The sequence below is a fragment of the Zeugodacus cucurbitae genome, chromosome 4 (assembly GCF_028554725.1).
Source record: "Zeugodacus cucurbitae isolate PBARC_wt_2022May chromosome 4, idZeuCucr1.2, whole genome shotgun sequence".
Classification (NCBI taxonomy): Eukaryota; Metazoa; Arthropoda; class Insecta; order Diptera; family Tephritidae; genus Zeugodacus; species Zeugodacus cucurbitae.
The window spans coordinates 54,094,235-54,113,330 of record NC_071669.1 but is presented as its reverse complement, the minus strand read 5'-3'; the positions used below and the strand labels follow the sequence as shown (position 1 = coordinate 54,113,330).

General features: G+C 36.6%; 1 protein-coding gene across 10 annotated transcripts in view; it reads left to right on the top strand.

The window, feature by feature from the left end:
• LOC105211081 (transient receptor potential cation channel subfamily A member 1) overlaps positions 1–18,288 on the top strand; it is a 60,454-nt gene extending 42,166 nt beyond the window's left edge. For 2 of the 10 annotated variants that reach the window (XM_054229114.1, XM_054229110.1), the window contains 12 exons: positions 4,174–4,362; positions 9,430–10,239; positions 10,543–10,857; positions 11,017–11,127; positions 14,262–14,509; positions 14,599–14,980; positions 15,040–15,156; positions 15,237–15,423; positions 16,112–16,224; positions 16,291–16,450; positions 16,560–16,693; positions 16,757–18,287. In XM_054229114.1, the coding sequence (XP_054085089.1) occupies positions 4,174–4,362; positions 9,430–10,239; positions 10,543–10,857; positions 11,017–11,127; positions 14,262–14,509; positions 14,599–14,980; positions 15,040–15,156; positions 15,237–15,423; positions 16,112–16,224; positions 16,291–16,450; positions 16,560–16,693; positions 16,757–16,930 (2,940 nt within the window). In that variant the 3' untranslated portion in view covers positions 16,931–18,287. Of the gene's footprint in view, positions 1–4,173; positions 4,363–9,429; positions 10,240–10,542; positions 10,858–11,016; positions 11,128–13,142; positions 13,251–14,261; positions 14,510–14,598; positions 14,981–15,039; positions 15,157–15,236; positions 15,424–16,111; positions 16,225–16,290; positions 16,451–16,559; positions 16,694–16,756 lie in introns of all 10 variants that reach the window. The other 8 variants (XM_029039509.2, XM_029039510.2, XM_011182352.3 and 5 more) reach the window with 8 other exon arrangements.
• The last annotated feature ends 808 nt before the right edge of the window (positions 18,289–19,096 follow it).

Genomic DNA, 19,096 nt, shown 5'->3' with positions numbered 1-19,096 from the left:
TCAAGCTTAAGTTAAGCACATATTAAAATTAATTGCAAAATAGTCATGATAACGAATGATAAGCAATGAACATTAACATTCAGAGGTGCTTTGAATATAACGGTAATACATAGTTATTTTCAATTCTTTATACTTAAGCTCGTATTGAATCTTACTACACTATGTTTTTGGCATAATATAAAACTATTGTGGAAGGAACAAATATACAATATAGGATTACATTTTTGACCTTATTATTTTTCATAAAATCTATTAATCCCTTCGGATAACAACCAATCTAACCCTGTCAAACATGATCAAGGGCGATGCCTTGTAGAAATTCCATCGATTGGTTAAAGAAGCGAAGCAGATCCATCTGTCGAGAAAGGATGATTATACTGAATATAGCCCGAGTACTACTCCGATTAGGCGTGGGTTGGGGTGTTCAAAGTATGGATTTGTGAAGTTCTGGATCGTTTGTATAAGATCAAATCATGAGCTATACGAACTTCATAATTACCTTAAGGGGTTAGGTGGGTTTGAGAGGCTAAAAACAAAGGTATTTTTACATTTTTTATACTCTCGCAACAAATGTTGCTAAAGAGAGTATTATACTTTTGTCCACATAACGGTTGTTTGTAAGTCCTAAAACTAAACGAGTTAGATATAAGGTTATATATACCAAAGTGATCAGGGTGACGAGTAAATTTCAAATCCGGATGTCTGTCTGTCCGTCCGTGCAAGCTGTAACTTGAGTAAAAATTGAGATATCTTAATAAAACTTGGAACACGTGTTCATTGACACCATAAGAAGGTTAAGGTTTCGTTTTTTTCAGGCATTTCCTTATATAGTCCAAAAATGGAGGATATCGGATTATAACCACGCCCACCTCCCATACAAAGGTTATGTTGAAAACGACTAAAAATGCTTTAATTCAGTTGCACTATAAAGAATGTACAGAAGGGCTCCACACAAATTGGTATACAAAAGTTTAAGTGGGTGTGGCTCCGCGTACTTCTAGGTCAAAAACCATATCTCCGACCAATATCAATGAAATATGGTTCATAATATTTTCCTTGCATCTCAATGATATGTTGTGAAAATAGGCCAAATCGGTTCACAACCACGCCTACCTCCTATATACCAGAACTTTGAAGTCGATCTGAAGCGTTTACTTTACAATATATAAAGTAAGCACTAGTGAAGATATCGGAACAGAACTGTGCATAAATACTGCATTAATAGTATATACTTGTTATATCCTGAACAAGGTATATTAAGTTTGTCACGAAGTTTGTAACACCCAGAAGGAAGCGTCGGAGGCCCTATATAGTATATATATATAAATGATCAGTATGTTGAACTGAGTCGATTTAGCCATGTCCGTCTGTCTGTCCGTCCGTCCGTCCGTCAGTCTGTATATATACGAACTAGTCCTTCAGTTTTTAAGATATCATTTTGAAATTTTGCAGATGTTATTTTCTCTTCAAGAAGCTGATAATTTTTCGGAACTGCCGATATCGGACCACTATATCATATAGCTGCCATACAAACTGAACGATCGGAATGAAGGGCTTGTATGGAAAACTTCCGCATTTTACTACATATCTTCACGATATTTGGTGTGAGTTATTGCTCATAGAAATAATTTAATCTCCGAAAAAATTGTTCAGATCGGTTCACTATAGCATATAGCTGCCATACAAACTGAACGATCGGAATCAATGGCTTGTATGGAAAACTTTTTTGTTTAGTTACTAAAAGAAATGCACCTGTGAAGGGTATATTAGCTTCGGTACAGCCGAAGTTAACTTTTTTTCTTGTTTTAATATACTATCTTATATTTCATTTAAGAGGTTACATGAGTTTCGTGAGTTTAAAAAATCGATTTTTTGTTTTTTGGCTTATTCATTTCTACAACATCTCAAGAATTGTATCTTAAATTTTCATGTCGATCCGAATAATAGTTTCGGAGATACAGCCTTTGGAAGGTGTGCGCTCCAAGTCAAGTACTATTGTTACTCAAACGTTACGCTTTTTTCTCGGAACAGTGTTTTCAAAGTCGGTTGACAAATTTTCTCGAAAACTACTCAACCGATTTTGATGAAATTTTACACAGGTGTTCGAGATACAATTTACTCGTGCTTGAACGAAGGATATTTCAATTACAACTATTTATTGGTCTACAATTTTGCTTCCTCCGTTTTCCAATAGATCTCTCTAGGATCAAGCACTGGTCGATTAAATCGTTTTTTTTTTATCGATCTTGGACATTTGTGTCAACATTAACCCAACAAAATATTTGTAGAGATCTTTTTGCATCCCAAACTTATTCTCAACTGAAAATGTCACTTTTTGAGCTGAATTCTTGACATTTGCGTGAAATTTTGCTTTTCTTTTTTAATTCCAAGAAAAAAGCGGCTGAGGCTCATCTACATTTGTAACTGTTTTCATACAAGCACGAGTTTATGGTCTTACCTAAAACACTTATTATTGTTTTTTCATTTTGGATGATCCTGTCACGAGTTATGCTGACAAGCGGACGCACCTTTTTTCCGAGGGGTCATCGGAAATGACATTACAATGGAGGAGTTTTAATTTTTTTTTTAATTTCTCAAAACTATTCTTTAAATATGTATTTATAAGACAGAAAAAAGTTTGAATTAAATAAATAATTTTTTAAATAGAATAGATGTAACCACTTAAACAATTCAGCGTATCAGAGATACGTATTTAAATAGTGTTTTGTGAAATTTTTGTTTAAAAAAACTAAGCCGTTGGTACCACATCTCCCAATATTGAAATTTGAATTTTTGACAGAATTTTAACCAAAAAATAAAATTTTTGGGTAAAATTTTCGGCATATATGTGCTCGAAAAAATATTTATAATAACAATATAAAAAATCCTTCGTTCATTAACTAGATAATGTTATTCCAAAGATGTGTGCAAAATTTGAACAAAATCACTTCATAACTTTTTGAAATATCGTGTCCACCGACTTGAAAAATTGAGTTTTGAGATGAATGCAATTAAAGTGTTACATTCGTACTGGCGTGGCCTGATGGACGGAACTTCCAAAGGTTATATCTCTTAGAATATTACTCGGATTGATTTGATATTTTTGGATAATATTTTAAACATATTGCACTACTTAATAAGACAACATTTTTTCACATTTTGATATTTTAAAACCCACCTAACACATTAAAGTAACTCACTAAAAGAATTTCAATACGAGAGGTTTTTACAAATAAGAGATTTAGACGAAGTGAAGGAAAACCTTTAAAATATTCGTCAGCGAAAAAAGAAGAAGCACTTGCACTAGAAAAACTCTACCTAAGCCCAGCTTAACTAAATAACTTTCCATTTTATTTGAGAATACTTATAAAAACTATAATAACAATTCCCAAAAAAATCCTGCCTATCTAACCACTTTTGTCCCTCATAAGATGTATACACATATATTTACCAAGTAGCTGTTGCAAATTGCTTACGGTCGTGCAAACCTGTTGGCATACCTTTTGTGATTGTCTAAAATGCAAATGCAATTTGCCGCAATAAAACTTAAACTCGGTTAAATGTTTACAAGCAACTTCAGCATTTCTTGAGCACGGATTGTTGCGTTCACAAAACTTTTCGCAACATTGATGGGAGGATAATCTCAGTATATGAGTTGGAAGGGTTACAAAAGTTGTCGGTTGCACTAATATTTATTAAACGCATTATAGACTGGCATTTTAGAAATCCTTTTCAGCAATTAGTCGCAGACATTTTTGGAGAGGTTAAAAGTTGCCGCATGATTTTCAAAGTTTTTGATTTTTATATGTGATGAAGCCACTGATATATCAAAGTTCTGAAATAAAAATATTTAATTTCAATGTTCCAAGCTTCTGAATTTTTTTTTCTCATAAAATATGTCCTTAGACCCTTTGATATAACACTGTTAGTCATTTACATATTTCCAGCACGTCATCAGCAGCAGCAGCAACACAAATATTCGTGAAACGTAAATCTAATCAAGTGTCAAATGTTATTTCTTATCATTTCATATGCAACACTATTTAAGGATAAAACAACAAAAACAAGAAGTCAAAATGCAACAAACATACATTTACATATATATCTACCAACCGACAACCTTTTATATATAGATCCCTGTAAACATTAATCATTATTGTTCTTTCTCAACAGTGGGGCGAACAACGCGGCTGTCTGCGCGAGGAAATGATGTCCTTCTTCGACTCGGAGGGTAATGTGCCACTGCACTCGGCCGTGCATGGTGGCGATATCAAGGCGGTGGAGTTGTGTCTGAAATCAGGCGCTAAAATTTCTAAGCAGCAACATGATCTCTCCACGCCAGTGCATTTGGCTTGTGCGCAGGTGAGTGGGTGTGGGATGGGGTAAAAGTAGAGTTGGCAGTGGTTGTGGAGACTCTGCTTGTAGTACTCTAGTGTACTACTAGGGCAAATGCAATTTATTTATGTTGACATTTCGCACTTTTAATTAGTCAGCCACACATTTTTTTTTTCATTGCCGTTGCTATTGGCCTTTTTGTTAGATGTTCGAAATGAAGTTGAATAAATGTATTTTATGCAGAAATATTTATTTTTATACTGAAAGTTACTCTTAGCATATGTCTAAGGCTCCACCCACACCGGTATAGCCAAAAACGTCTTTGACTAATAAGACACAAAAACATATTTTCCTCTAACCTACACCAAGCGAACATGCGTTTTTGTCTCGTCTTGTTCGGTGTGGGTTATCGGATATGAAGCTATGGGATGTTGTCGTATCAGAGAAGAAAATAGACGTCTTGACTAATCCGGTGTGGATTGAAAATAAGATTTCTTAATAAATCACTACATTAGACGCACTGAGCTTGAAAATAATTTCAAATTATTCTAGTCATGTTATCTTTGGAAGAAAACAAGTCCTCTTAACAAAAATATAGTAAATAAATGCTTTTAGTTCTCAGATTCTACGTCCATGCCCTAAAAATACCAATCTATATTGCCGAAATTAACAGGATTAATAATCTACCAAAGGCTGTCAGAACAAAAAATTGGTATCTTGCGGTCAATGATCTGATTAGATCTTGCAAACAGGTTCTCACGAGGAATTGCAAATTGTGATCCATTGCGAGGTTCCCTACTTTTTTTTAAAGAAAAAAACACAGAAAATTAAAATTTAATGGAGAATGTTTATTATCATTCGAAAGAATATTATTTGCGTTTATTTTTTAAAGATTATTTCTTTCAAATGTTGCCTGCGGCTACGTCTCAGATGACCCATCCATTGATTCCGATTTTCGATCACTCGTTCCAGCATTTAGGCGACATTGACGAATGACTCTCGTGATGTTTAGCTCCAAGGCCTAAATCGAAGCGGAATCGCCCGCATAGACTTTAGACTTTACATATCCCCACATGAAAAACACTAACTGTGCGATATCACACGATCTTGATGGCCAATCGACCGGCCCAAAAACTGAAATTATCTGCTCACCGCAGTGTTCTCTCAATATATCTATTGATTGCTGTGATTTGTGTGAAGTGGCGCCATTTTATTGAAACCAAATGTCGTCGAGATCACGAGCTGAAATTTCGGTTATCATGACGCGATAACGGTCGCCATTGACGGTTACGTTCTCATCGGCATAATTTTTAAGGGAATATGGACCGATGATTCCACCGGCCCACAAACCACACCCAATCGTTGTTTTTTTCTGTTTGAAATGGCAGCTCTTGAATCTCTTCAGTTTGCTCTTCGTCCCAAATGCGACAATTTTGTTCGTTTACATACCCATTGAACCAGAAATTGACCTCATCGCCGAACAGAATTTGGCGCAAAACACATTATTTAAGGCGCAAGTCTTACCATAATGAAATGCTAAACAATACTGAACAAAAATAACATGACAGCTTGACACGACTCACGCCTGATCTCATGCTGATTACATAAATAAGCGAAAAAGCTGTTTCCAACGGTAAATAGGAAACTCTTATACAGACGGAATATGGCAGTGACTATTTCCTTCATCAATTTAATCTCTTTGGGATCTCTAAACGGCTTTGTTTTTATACCTGTATTGAAAGCATCATGCTTTAGCAAATAACATAGGTTGGTGGATAATCCTAAAAAAACTTTCAGAAAAGTGTTTTTATTAGGTTGGCAAATATTTCCCTTCCGCCTTTTTGTCTTTTGAATTTCGCGGCTATGTATAAAGCGCTTTAGAGCTCGTATCTGGCAATACAATACATCTTTGAAAGGTCTTGACATAACCTACAAAACGAAATGGAGTTCACTAACGCCGAAATTCGCGCTATTTTAAAGTGACTAATGGTGTTTTGGGGGATGGTACTCTATCACTTCGAACTGCGGATGAATGGTTTCGACGATTCAGAGCAGGTGAAAACGACACCATGGATAAGCCAGCCGGCGGAAGACCTGTGACGACGAATACCGATCAAATCATGGAAAACATCGAGTTAGACCGGCATGTGGGATCTCGTGACATCGCCCAGGAGATGGGAGTTAGTCACCAAACTATTTGAAACCATCTTCAGAAGGCTGGATACCCAAAAAAGCTTGATGTTTGAGTGCCGCATGATTTGACGCGAAAAACCTTCTGGACCGAATCAACGCCTACGATATGCTGCTGAAACGGATGGTAACTGGCGATGAAAAATGGCTCACATACGACAATATCAAGCGAAAACGGTCTTGGTCGAAGACCGGTAAATCGTCCCAAACAGTGGGCAAGCCGGTATTTACCGCCGGGAAGGTGTGCTGTGTGTTTGGTGGAATTGGAAGGGAATTATCCACTATGAGCTGCTCCCATATGTCCAGACGCTTCATATTTGCCAACCTAACAATAAATTTTTTGTATTGCCGACAGATAAGAAAAGTACCAATGTATCAATGACATTTTATTAATTAAGAATTTAAATGAAGTCACGTGGCTCTAGGCGAACTGACAGTTTAATCGCTGCAATGGCGCTATCCGTTAGCACCTCCTATTTATTTAGGCACATTCAGTTATTGGTTAATATTTCACTTGTTGACAGTCATTTTCTAAGTAGGTTCTTCATTGTTTACATTTTCCCACATACTCAGCGTGCCCCCAAGTTGGCATGACCGACAAAATATACAAACACAAAAATTTCACGGTCGCGAGAACCTTTTACTATTGGTAAATATGTACATAGTAGACTAAGTTGGCTCATAAATGCCTTCCTCACGCTATTACTTACGTAAGGGCACATACGAACTCACAGGAATGTTGTTCAAATTAGCACAAGAATTTCTTTGACATTAATAACTGACACAAAATGCATGGCAACTACAAAAAACATAAACAACAACAGCGCAGAACACCACTACAATACATGAGAAAGGAAAGGCGACAATTTACTGAATATAATCCTTCAAGCATTGCGCTTATTTTTCGCTACGTTAGCAGAAAGCTATGACATCGCTATGTACTTACAAAGTGGCCCTTTTCACACGATGTTGACACGCTAACCGAAATGGCGCGTATACCTATGCAAATACAGATATTAACCCATGTTCAGACATGCACATGCTCGCAAAATAAGTAATTATATATGTATTTCAAATATTCGGTGCAAGTTCAAGTTGACAAAGGTGAAAAGAATTTTTTCCAAGAAGCTTAATATCAGCAACATCGTGTAGGAGTTGTCGATATCGAGTACTTTTATTGACGAATTTTATAAATTGGTGGTTTGAAAATATATTTTCATTCAAGTACTAATTTTGGTTTATTGTTGTAATATTTTAAAAATAGAATATTCGTAGAAAAATGTTGAAAAATTGAAATTGCCAAATTAAGCTTCAAAGGAATAATAAGCTTTGACTATGAGTTAATAAGGAGAATAATGAATGTAGGGACAGCAAATGACGTCGTATTTTTTCCCGCTCTTTTGACATTTCTCCTCAGTAAGGTTTACCATTTCATCGTGTAAAGATATATGATCCAACAACGAGTCGAAATTATTAAAATTTACTACCAAAATTCGGAGTCTGTGACCTGAACTTTAAGAGCGCTACGTCAAATTTTTGGTCGTCAGCGATGAGGCTCATTTCTGGCTGAATGGCTACGTCAATAAGCAAAATATGCGTTTTTGGTCAAGCAGGAATCCACATGTACTCCATGAGTCACCATTGCATTCCGAAAAAATTACGGTTTGGTGCGGTTTATGGGCCGGCGGCGTCATTGAGGGCGAACTTCTTCCGTAATGATCAACACCGACGCGTTACTGTGAATGGGAATCGCTACCGCTCAATGGTTACCGAATATTTTTGGCCCGAATTGGATGATATTGACTTGAACAATGTATGATTCCACTTCGTCACTCTCTGTCACTGTTCCTCGGAGGATACAACCTGAAAAGATTCAAACAGTTAATGGCGCTCCCCTGGAACAAACTGAGACAATTAGTTACATTCTATACCGGCCACTGCAGACTACGGTGTCATCTGCACAAATTGGGAATCCACTCGTCAGATCTTTGCTGATTCTGTGATTCGGAGACGGAGACACCAGAGCACTTACTCCTTGACTGCCCGGCGATCGCGAAGGAAAGGGGACAGACAATTGAGGCTTTATATCCCCAAAGAGGAAGTATCGTATGCGTCAGCCATGCAACACTGTTAAGGTTGACGGGGTTGGAGGGGGTGCTGTGATAACTGGATAGGGCACAATAGACCTTAGGTCGCGGTGCAATCTTCTTTATATAATCTAATCTAATGTGTGATTCCAACAGGACGGCCCAAGTCGTACAGCGAATGTCACAATCGATTTATTGAACACGAAATGGCTCAGTGAATTGGCAGCCTAGGTCGTGGTATTTGTCGCCGTTGGACTATTTCATTTGGGGCTACGTCAAGTCTATGGTCTATGCCAAAAAGCCAGCGAATATCGAATGTGAAATTTCAGTGGTGGCCATGCAAAAGAAATCGAGTTCCATACATAATGGCATCGAATGTACTTTCACAGGAATGACGAATTTCATTGATATCCCAAACCGTTTTTGTTTTATTTTGTAGCGCTCTTATTGAAAACCCTTTACATAACCTCAAATTCTGTAAATTGACATTTTGTAACAGAAAAAGATGCTGAGTAAGAAATTATGGACGTAGAACATGCGCTACAGAAAAATTCCACAAGTTCATATGCATCCTACATCCTTAATGAACCCAAGGCCTTCTGAGATTGCATTTTGATCTCCTTAACCCATTCCCTCCCATTGTACTCGCTTGGGTACAGAAAAAATCATATTTGTGGGTTAATGAAGGATTAAAATTCTGTATAACCTCACTTCCTCGACAATTATTTTCAATCACAATTAAACATATATTTTTTCAACACTTCTACTAAAGCAAAAATTAACACACCATTTTCTAAAATTTCTCTCTACTCTACAGGGCGCCATCGACATCGTTAAGCTCATGTTCAGCATGCAACCGTCGGAGAAGCTTACTTGCCTCGGCTGCACCGATGTACAGAAGATGACACCACTGCACTGCGCTGCCATGTTTGATCACCCGGATATTGTCGAGTATCTCGTCAAGGAGGGCGCTGACATTAATGCACTGGACAAGGAACATCGCTCACCGATTTTGCTCGCCGCATCGCGCAGCGGCTGGAAAACTGTACATCTGCTAATACGGCTCGGTGCCGGCATTAATGTCAAGGATGCATCTTCGCGTAATGTCTTGCACTTTGTGATTATGAATGGTGGTCGCTTGCCCGAATTCGCCGAGGAGGTGAACAAGACACAATCGCACTCTCAACTTGTGCAGTTGCTCAATGAGAAAGACGCTTCGGGCTGTTCGCCGTTACACTATGCCAGTCGTGATGGACATATACGTTCGCTGGAGAACCTCATACGTCTGGGCGCTTGCATTAATCTCAAGAATAATAATAATGAGAGTCCCTTGCATTTCGCCGCACGTTATGGTCGCTTTAATACGGTTAAACAGTTATTGGATTCGGAGAAGGGTTCTTTCATTATCAACGAAAGTGATGGTGAGGGTCTCACACCGTTACATATCGCCTCACAGCAGGGTCACACACGTGTTGTACAGCTGCTGTTGAATCGGGGCGCGCTCTTGCATCGTGATCATAATGGACGCAATCCTTTGCATTTGGCTGCAATGTCGGGATATATACAGACGATTGAGCTGCTGCATTCCGTGCATTCACATCTGCTCGATCAGGTCGACAAGGATGGCGTGAGTATGATTTGTAAAGATTATGTGTAAAATCTATTATGAGTGCTCCGAGAATCTGCAAGCTTCTCAGAAGATCCATCAGCCGATCAATAGCGATTTAAAAATTGTTGGATGACTTCTTTATTTGTCGAATACTTCCATGAAAGTCGGTCCTTACCTCGTTATTACTAACCGAAAACTTTCTTTCGGGATCCAGCCATAAGACCATCTCTGAACTCAAGCTCTAACATTTTTAAAGTCTTAACTTCACTTAGGAAATACTATAATTTGTAACCATTAAAAATAATTTCTTATCATTCGCAGAACACGGCACTCCACTTGGCCACCATGGAGAATAAACCGCACGCCATTTCGGTACTACTCTCAATGGGTTGCAAACTCTTCTACAACCACATCGACATGAGCGCCATCGATTATGCCATCTACTACAAATATCCCGAATCAGCGTTGGCTATGGTCACACATGAGGAGCGCGCCAATGAGGTGATGGCTTTACGTTCTGACAAGTATCCTTGTGTTATATTGGCTTTAATTGCATCCATGCCGAAGGTGTTCGAGGCTGTGCTGGATAAATGTATCACAAAAGCAAATTGCAAACGCGATTCCAAGAGTTTCTACGTAAGTATGGTTTCATGAGCTCTCTCTCTCTCTCTTCCTCGGTACTGAAGAGAGCGCCAGTATATAATATATTTAATTAATTAATTGCAATTCCATTCGTACGAGTATTTGTGAGCGATTAAATGCATACAATTTATTTTCACTTCATCTATATCGCAGATAAGATATTCGTTTTCCTTTCTGCAATGTCCTTTCATATATGCGAAATTGGATGAGAAAACCGACGAATCGTTGGTACAGGCGAATTTGACACCATTGCCGGCGTTAAATGTAAGCAGATCAAACGTTGACTGCCTGCCTCTCTGTTCTCTCTTACTCTATATACTTAGATGTATTTGCCTGCAACTTATTTATTGCTATTAATTTAAAAATATTTTCCTATAATTCAACACTCTCCCTCTCTTTATGATTTACTAACTGCCTGCATTGTTTATGATATACTATGTATATGCTATGTAATCCTCTGCTTTTTGAGTAATTACTAGCGCATGATTACCATCTTATACACGTAGTCTAACTAGTTTACTTAGCTGTTTATTAATTTGTAATGTTCAATTAGTATACTAAAAGTATTAAGTTGTAAAAAGGGTTTTTCAATAGGGTAGCTACAAAAGCAGATCGATAGGGACAGCAAACGACGCCATATTTCCCACTCCTTCGACATTTCTCTTCAGTAAGGTTTGCCATTTCATTATAGAAAGATATACGATCCAACAAAGAGTCGAAATTATTAAAATTTACTACCGAAATTCGGATTCAGTGGCCTGAACTTTAACAGCGCTACGTCCAATTTATGGTCGTCATCGATGAGTCTCATTTCTGGCTGAATGACTTTGTCAATAGGCAAAATATGCCTTATTGGTCAGGCAGCTATCCACACGAACTCCATGAGTCACCATTGCATCCAGAAAAAATTACGGTTTGGTGCGTTTTATGGGCCGGGGCGCCACGCCGGCGTCAGAAGTACAGTTCTTCTTCCGTGATGATCAAGACCGGCACGTTATTGTGTATGGGAAGCGCTACCGCTCAATGATAACCATATATTTTCGGCCCGAATTGGATGATATGGACTTGGACAATATGTGGTTCCAAAAGGACGGCGCAACAAGCCATACAGCGAATGTCACAACTGATTTATTGAAAACCAAGTTTGGTAAAGGTGTTGTCGCAAGAAATGGCCCAGTCAATTGGCCGCCTCAAGTCTATGGTCTATGCCAACAAACCAGCGACGACTGAAGAACTTCGTACGAATATCGAACGTGAAACTGCAGCAGTATCGGCCGATTTATGCTTGGAAACCGTCGGAAATTGGGTTCAGCGTCTGGACTTCTGCAAGTGGTGACCATGGAAAGGAAATCGAGTTCCATACATAATGGCATCGAATGTACTTTTGTAGGGCTCTTATTGAAAACCCCTTTATAATAATGATTAGGAAGTGGAGGTCTCGAAGATACTTCCAGGATTATTTAAGGAAAGAATTTGGGGGTCTCGTAAGAATATAATATCTTCTAAGCAATGTAGAAGACATAAATACAAAAATATCTATGACAGTAAGCTAAAAAAGCTTAAGTCGACTTTATCGATTTATTACTGAATCGCTGAATTTTTCAATTCAATGTTTCCCTAACTCGAATCTTTGTTTGGCTCTTGACGTCTCTCCCCAGGCCTTTGTTACATGATTTATGCAATCCATAAATGTAATATCATATTTTTTGTTCGCCTCCATACGAATATAGGGACTCCTTTAAAATTGTTCCTTAATAGTAAAATTTTAAATTTGGTATTATGCCCTGGTCGAAAAGTTCGAGTTATGGAAGTTCAATTGTATATTGGAAACACTGCATCATAATCATATGGATCAAAACAGCCTTAAAGGTTTAATAATATGCGAGGTGTGTTCAAAAATTAACGGGAATTGTAAAAGTTGCAGTTTGAAAAGTGTTTGAGTTTTCGAAGTTTCGACGATTGCAAGAAGCATTGGTATAAATGCATAATGTCGAAGACGGCAACATTAATGTAGATGAATGAAATTTTTGAAAACGAAAATTCTCGTTATTTTTGAACACATTTCATTAAGTTTTTTTTACATTTTGAGGTATTTCTTTGTAACAAGTCAAACCAAGTAAATTTGAAAATCACTGACCTATCCAATGATCTTCGTATAAAATAAACGGTACATTAAAAGTTTGAATCATCTAGGCAATGTACGACATTCATTAATACCTACAGGGTTGGTCATTTTCCAATAGTTATAATTTAAAAAAAAAATCCAATTCTGTTTACAGATAAAATATTCTTTTCATCCAATACAAAAATCACCCGACGAGGTTGCTAAAAAGCGTCTGATGCTTAACGATCCCACTTGGAGACCCGAACCATTGCTCACCATAAATGTGAGTCATTTTATGTGTGCAATTACATACGCTATTCATTCAATAAATTTTTGAAAGCAAACTTAAAGTGTAAAAGTCTCTGAGAAGTAACGTTAACTTTCACTTTGCAATCTAGTGTACATATATGTCCGTTTGTAAAATAAATAAAATGTCTCGTCTCAGCAAAATGTAAATAATACGTCTAACAATTTCTAATACGTTGAAATCTCTGTGGTATATCTGGTGTGTTCAAAAAATAACGGTAATTTTCAAATTTAAATTTTCACGGTATTAGACTGTAACAAAAAAGGCGTGAATATTAATGTAGATATATAAATAAATATTTTTTCAAAAACGAAAATTCCCGTTATTATTTGAACACACCACGTAATATGAGAATCCAGGTATGGAATTAGAGAATTAAATTTTGAGAAAATTTTCACACTTTTGGCTCTATTTTCTTATGCTAATTATCTCCCAGTTGTTTGTTCGATTCGCCACTCTGCAAATTCAATTAAGGACTGTCCTCGTTGTAGAAAGTACAAAGCCAAATTTCTTTTATTGAATAAGATATATTCCAAAAATCATGGTAAAGTGTTAAGTCCATTTGTATTTATGCTTTTATATGAGAAAATTTAAATATTATAATTTGAGATTAGTGAAATTAACAGTTTAGAAGAATTCGGTATGTTTCTTCTTTCCTAATTATTATTTTATCACAATATCCTGTTACTATTATACTGTTTTCACTCAGTTCACTTTCTTTCTGAATGTTTTGTGTAACACTACTATTTACTGTTATTTAATGTATTATTTTTTCAAGGAAAACCGTAATCTCGCATGTAAAAAATAACTCTGATTTTCTATTTTTTAATTGTTGTTGTATTTTATGCTTCATTTTGAGCTTAACCTCACTTTAACTGCAACTTTATGGCTTACTTTATACCATCTTATGTGTCTGTCAAAGTTTGCATCTCTAATTATAATTATTTTTCAAAAAAATATTCAATTTACTCAAATTCTGTCTGCCAGACGATGGTCACTCACGGTCGTGTGGAGTTGCTCGCCCATCCGCTGAGTCAAAAGTATCTACAAATGAAATGGAATTCCTACGGCAAATACTTTCATCTCGCAAATTTGCTCATCTACTCGATTTTCCTCTTCTTTGTGACCATTTTCTCATCGCTAATGATGAATGGCATCGAAATACGTCCGCTGTTTATGAATTCAACCAATTTGGAGCACGCAAATGTAACGGAGTTGAATGACGGCTTTTTAGAGTGAGTTGTTCTTCCAACTCAATGCACAATTTGAAATAATTTTTTATAATTTCTTTTTACTTTTTTCTAAATCTCCACATCCCCCATAGTCTCCAAAAGAACCTGAGCAACAATGAGTGGCCGGAAAATCCCGCCGGTGGAGGTGTTGGCGAATCGTTTGCAATGAAATATGGCGAGTCTTACGAGTGCCTACAACACACCACCGCTCTGATCATCTGTGCCGCCGCAATTGTCGCCTATATTGCAGGCAATTCTCTACGCGAGTTCATACAAATGTACCAACAGCGGCTGCACTACATATTCGAGATCGACAATTTGATATCATGGATACTATACACATCCGCATTGATTATGGTTTGGCCGGTTTTCTTTGCCGAAGGCCACATATCGACTGTGCACTACTCGGCGGCGGCGGTGGCGGTATTCTTGTCGTGGTTTCGTCTATTGCTGTTGCTACAGCGTTTCGATCAAGTAATTTAAAATTTGTTAAAATTAAAAATAATAATAATTATATATTTCCTTCTCACCAGGTCGGCATATATGTCGTGATGTTTTTGGAGATTCTACAAACTCTCATAAAAGTGTTGATTGTCTTCTCGATCCTTATTATCGCTTTTGGCTTGGCATTCTACATTCTCTTGTCGAAGGTAAGGCTGCATTGTTATTGAATGTTGCCACCTTTCAAATTTTTATATTTGAGTCCGTATGTATATGTATATGTTTGTAGTGTGGCATCTATGCTGTTTTACAGATCAACGATGCTCAACCGAATCATTTGTCGTTCTCGAATATACCGATGTCGTTGTTGCGCACCTTCTCCATGATGTTGGGCGAGCTGGACTTTGTGGGCACCTATGTCAACACCTACTATCGTGATCAATTGAAGGTGCCAATAACATCATTCCTCATTTTATGTAAGTATCTTCTGGGTTATAAGGTTTTAGTTCAAGGGGTCATAGACCCCAGATAGCCAGATTATACGGTAGACCCTTTCGATAAAGTTTATAAAGTCACCCAGACCTTTGTTAAATATTATTGGATAGCAGTAAGTCTGATCGATATTGCATAGCCAAGAGGTCCATTGACAACTGGTCCCAACTGTTCAAGATCTCAACCGTAATCTTCTAGAACGGAAGGCATAAGTCTAGTTGTCGCGCTGTTATCTTCGTCCCGGGATCAGTGTCCAGGGATGATGTTGGAAAAAATTAGTATCCAAGACCCATGTTGAATATTATCGGAGAAAATGAGGTCCGACCGATATTGCATGGCCAGAGGTTCATTGAAAACCGATCCCAACTGTTCATGTTCTCAATCGTGATCTCCGTCGCGGCTCCGAAATCGACCCTAGATTGCCACATCAATTATACAGTGTATCCAAGAAAATAGACTTTCTATGAGAATGGTCAAAATAAGCATCCAAGTCCGATCTATATTTCATGACCAAGAGGTCTATTGACATCAAGCTCTTGACATCACAAATGATCTGAGTTTGAACTACTAGGACCTTCGTAAACTTCGTAGCGCACCGAAACCCCGAAACCGTTCAGCCCCGAAACCGAACTTAACTTAGAATCTAAAATTTTACTCTAAATCTCATTTCAGGCGTATTCATGATTCTCATGCCGATTCTGCTCATGAATCTACTCATCGGTTTGGCGGTTGGCGACATCGAGTCAGTACGACGTAATGCACAGCTCAAGCGCCTAGCAATGCAGGTAGATCTTTATACATAACTTTTCTTAAATATAAGTTTAATCCTGAAACTCTTCTATTTTCACCAGGTGGTTTTACACACTGAGCTGGAGCGCAAATTACCTCAAAGATGGCTACCGAAAACTGACAAAATGGAATTGATCGAATATCCGAATAATACAAAGTGTAAACTCGGTTTCCTCGACTTCATACTACGCAAATGGTTCTCAAATCCCTTCAGTGAGGATAGTAAGTATATTATTTAATGTGATAAAGGTGACCCTAGAAGTGACCTGGTGTCTGTAATCTGTTATATGAGGATCTCTTTACTTAAGAAATATTGCAATTCTATCCACAGCCACAATGGATACCATTTCATTCGAGAGCAACGACGACATCATCAACAATGAATTGGAACGTCAGCATCGTAAATTACGTGACATTTCACGTCTGTTGGACCAACAGCAGCAACTCTTACGCTTGATTGTGCAGGTGCGTAAAAGAAGGAGTTTAGATTTGAGTCTAGCAGCTAAATAGTTATAATTTTAATTGCAGAAAATGGAAATCAAAACCGAGGCCGACGATGTGGACGAAGGTGTATCGCCCTACGATCTGAAGGCGGTTACAAGTTATGGCACCGGGCCAGCGCCAGGTTCTCGTTGGACCTCGCCACGTATACGCAATCGTTTGCGTGCAGCGCTAAGCTTCAATAAAAGCCTTTACGAATAGAAACAGTTGAGACGCAGAAAACTATTAAATGATTAGTTTACAATTGTAGTTGTAATTTGTTGTTGTACTTTGTGCAAGATGAGATTGTTGATTAGAACTGACACTCTTTTAAGAATGCAACACTTTGCATGCATTTGTTGTTGATTTAAAGAACATATTTATTAGTGAAATTGTTAGTCAATATCAATTTAAAAAAAAAAAGTTTATTTGAAGAGCCAAAAAACGTATTCTAACCTCAAAATTTCGCACTCTCAAATTTTTAATTATTTATTTTTACCTCAATCAACATAAAATTATTTGTTTTTATTGTGAAAGATACTTATAGGGTCATATAGAGCGAATTCATTTGAAGCTTGTATCCTGTTAAGCCTTGAAGGTGTTCTACGGATAGAAAACTCTCTTTCATGGAAATCGCCCTCAACAATTTAACTAGCATTATTTAAAAACCGGTTCTCAGTGAGAGCGAATGAAACACAATTTTCACCGGAAAGGATACAAACATACGTACAAAATCACAAAACTGCATGGAAATCCGCTCTTTTCTTGACAATGCACTCTTCTAAATGACTTTGCACATTTTCAAAGGTCTAAGAATTCTACAAAAGATGCTTATAAAACCACCCTTTCTTTAACTACTTACAAACACCCTCATATAAGTTATTTGTCTATTGTATATGTAGTATACGAAGGTATAGCTATGAAGGGAAGTTTTATATGAAGACTTGGTATATAATGAAAATGTATGTATGTATGTAATGAAAAACAATATGTACATATGTATGTATGCAGTTGCACAGGACTATGCAGGTAAAAATGAAATAAAGCCGTTGCCGGAAAGACGAATTTACAATTCTATATAGAGTAGACTAATGAAATAAAATAAAATGATTACAACAACTAAAATGCAAAAAAAAAAAAAATATTAAAATATATGTTAATGTTTGTATGTATTGCAATTTGTTTGTGATAAATGTTTGCTGTGTCTCAATGCGTATATAAATTCATTTACACAAAATCATATTATTATTATTAAACGTGTTACACACATACTAAAGTTCATATATGGTGCATACCTAACTTTACACACAGGCATAAATCCATTAAACAAATATACGGCTGCGTGGATAATGCTAATATATGTATAATTGTTTTTAATGTTGTTTTAACCATTGTTGTTGTATTTATATACAAATGTATTAAGCAGTTATATACTTAAAAGAACTTTCGCATACGAGAAATATTTTGAAAAAAATATTGTAGCTGGAAGGAAATTGACATGATTAATATTCGGAATAAATTATACTAAGATATTTGTTTATATAAAAAATGAATGTAAAATTGATGTTGGAAATATACTTAAATATACTTCAACTGAAAGCAAGTTGGTCGTGTTTTGTTATTTAAAATCATTAAAAAATTTCGAAATAGGCAGGACTACTTTGGTAGAGATTTACGCGGCTGCTTTGAAGCAATTTTCATAAAAGGTTACTATAATAAATACAGACTTCAATAATAATCAGATTTACAAAAATAACATGTCATAAACTAAAATAAGTTATTGAAAAGTTAGCTTGGTCTCACATTATCTTTGTTTGAAATATTTTACATTTTGTAAGACATTACAGCAAAAACAAAACTGCATTTGCTTGATAAAAACAATGGACACAAAAGTAGAGAGTATCATAATTTGGAATCAATTCGATGGTTAAAGCGTCAATTTTGGTAAAAATATTTTAATAATGACTTAAATACATACGTACACCAAATGAAAAACATTTCAATTTATCCTGAGTTTGAAATTGAATCAGCAACCAATACTTTAAGACCAAATCTTCCTAAGAGCTCAAATTATACCTGCACTTCTCAGATAAACAATAGTTTGTATACATATTATTCTCCTCTCCATTTCAAAGGTTTGTTTTTCACTCATAAAAATAAAACCAAATATTTGCATAAACAATTTCTTTTCAAAACAAAGCTGCTAAAACCAACTATCACGAGCGTCATCTAACGTCGCATAGCGTAATATGAGCTACAACAATATGGCAATATTTAACTGATAGAGCTACCGTGTGTACATATAAAAGTAACGAGTACAAACAGCGTTGTCGTATTTTTTCCTGAAAATCTAATAAATATTTTTGCATATTTTAATATGTATAGAAT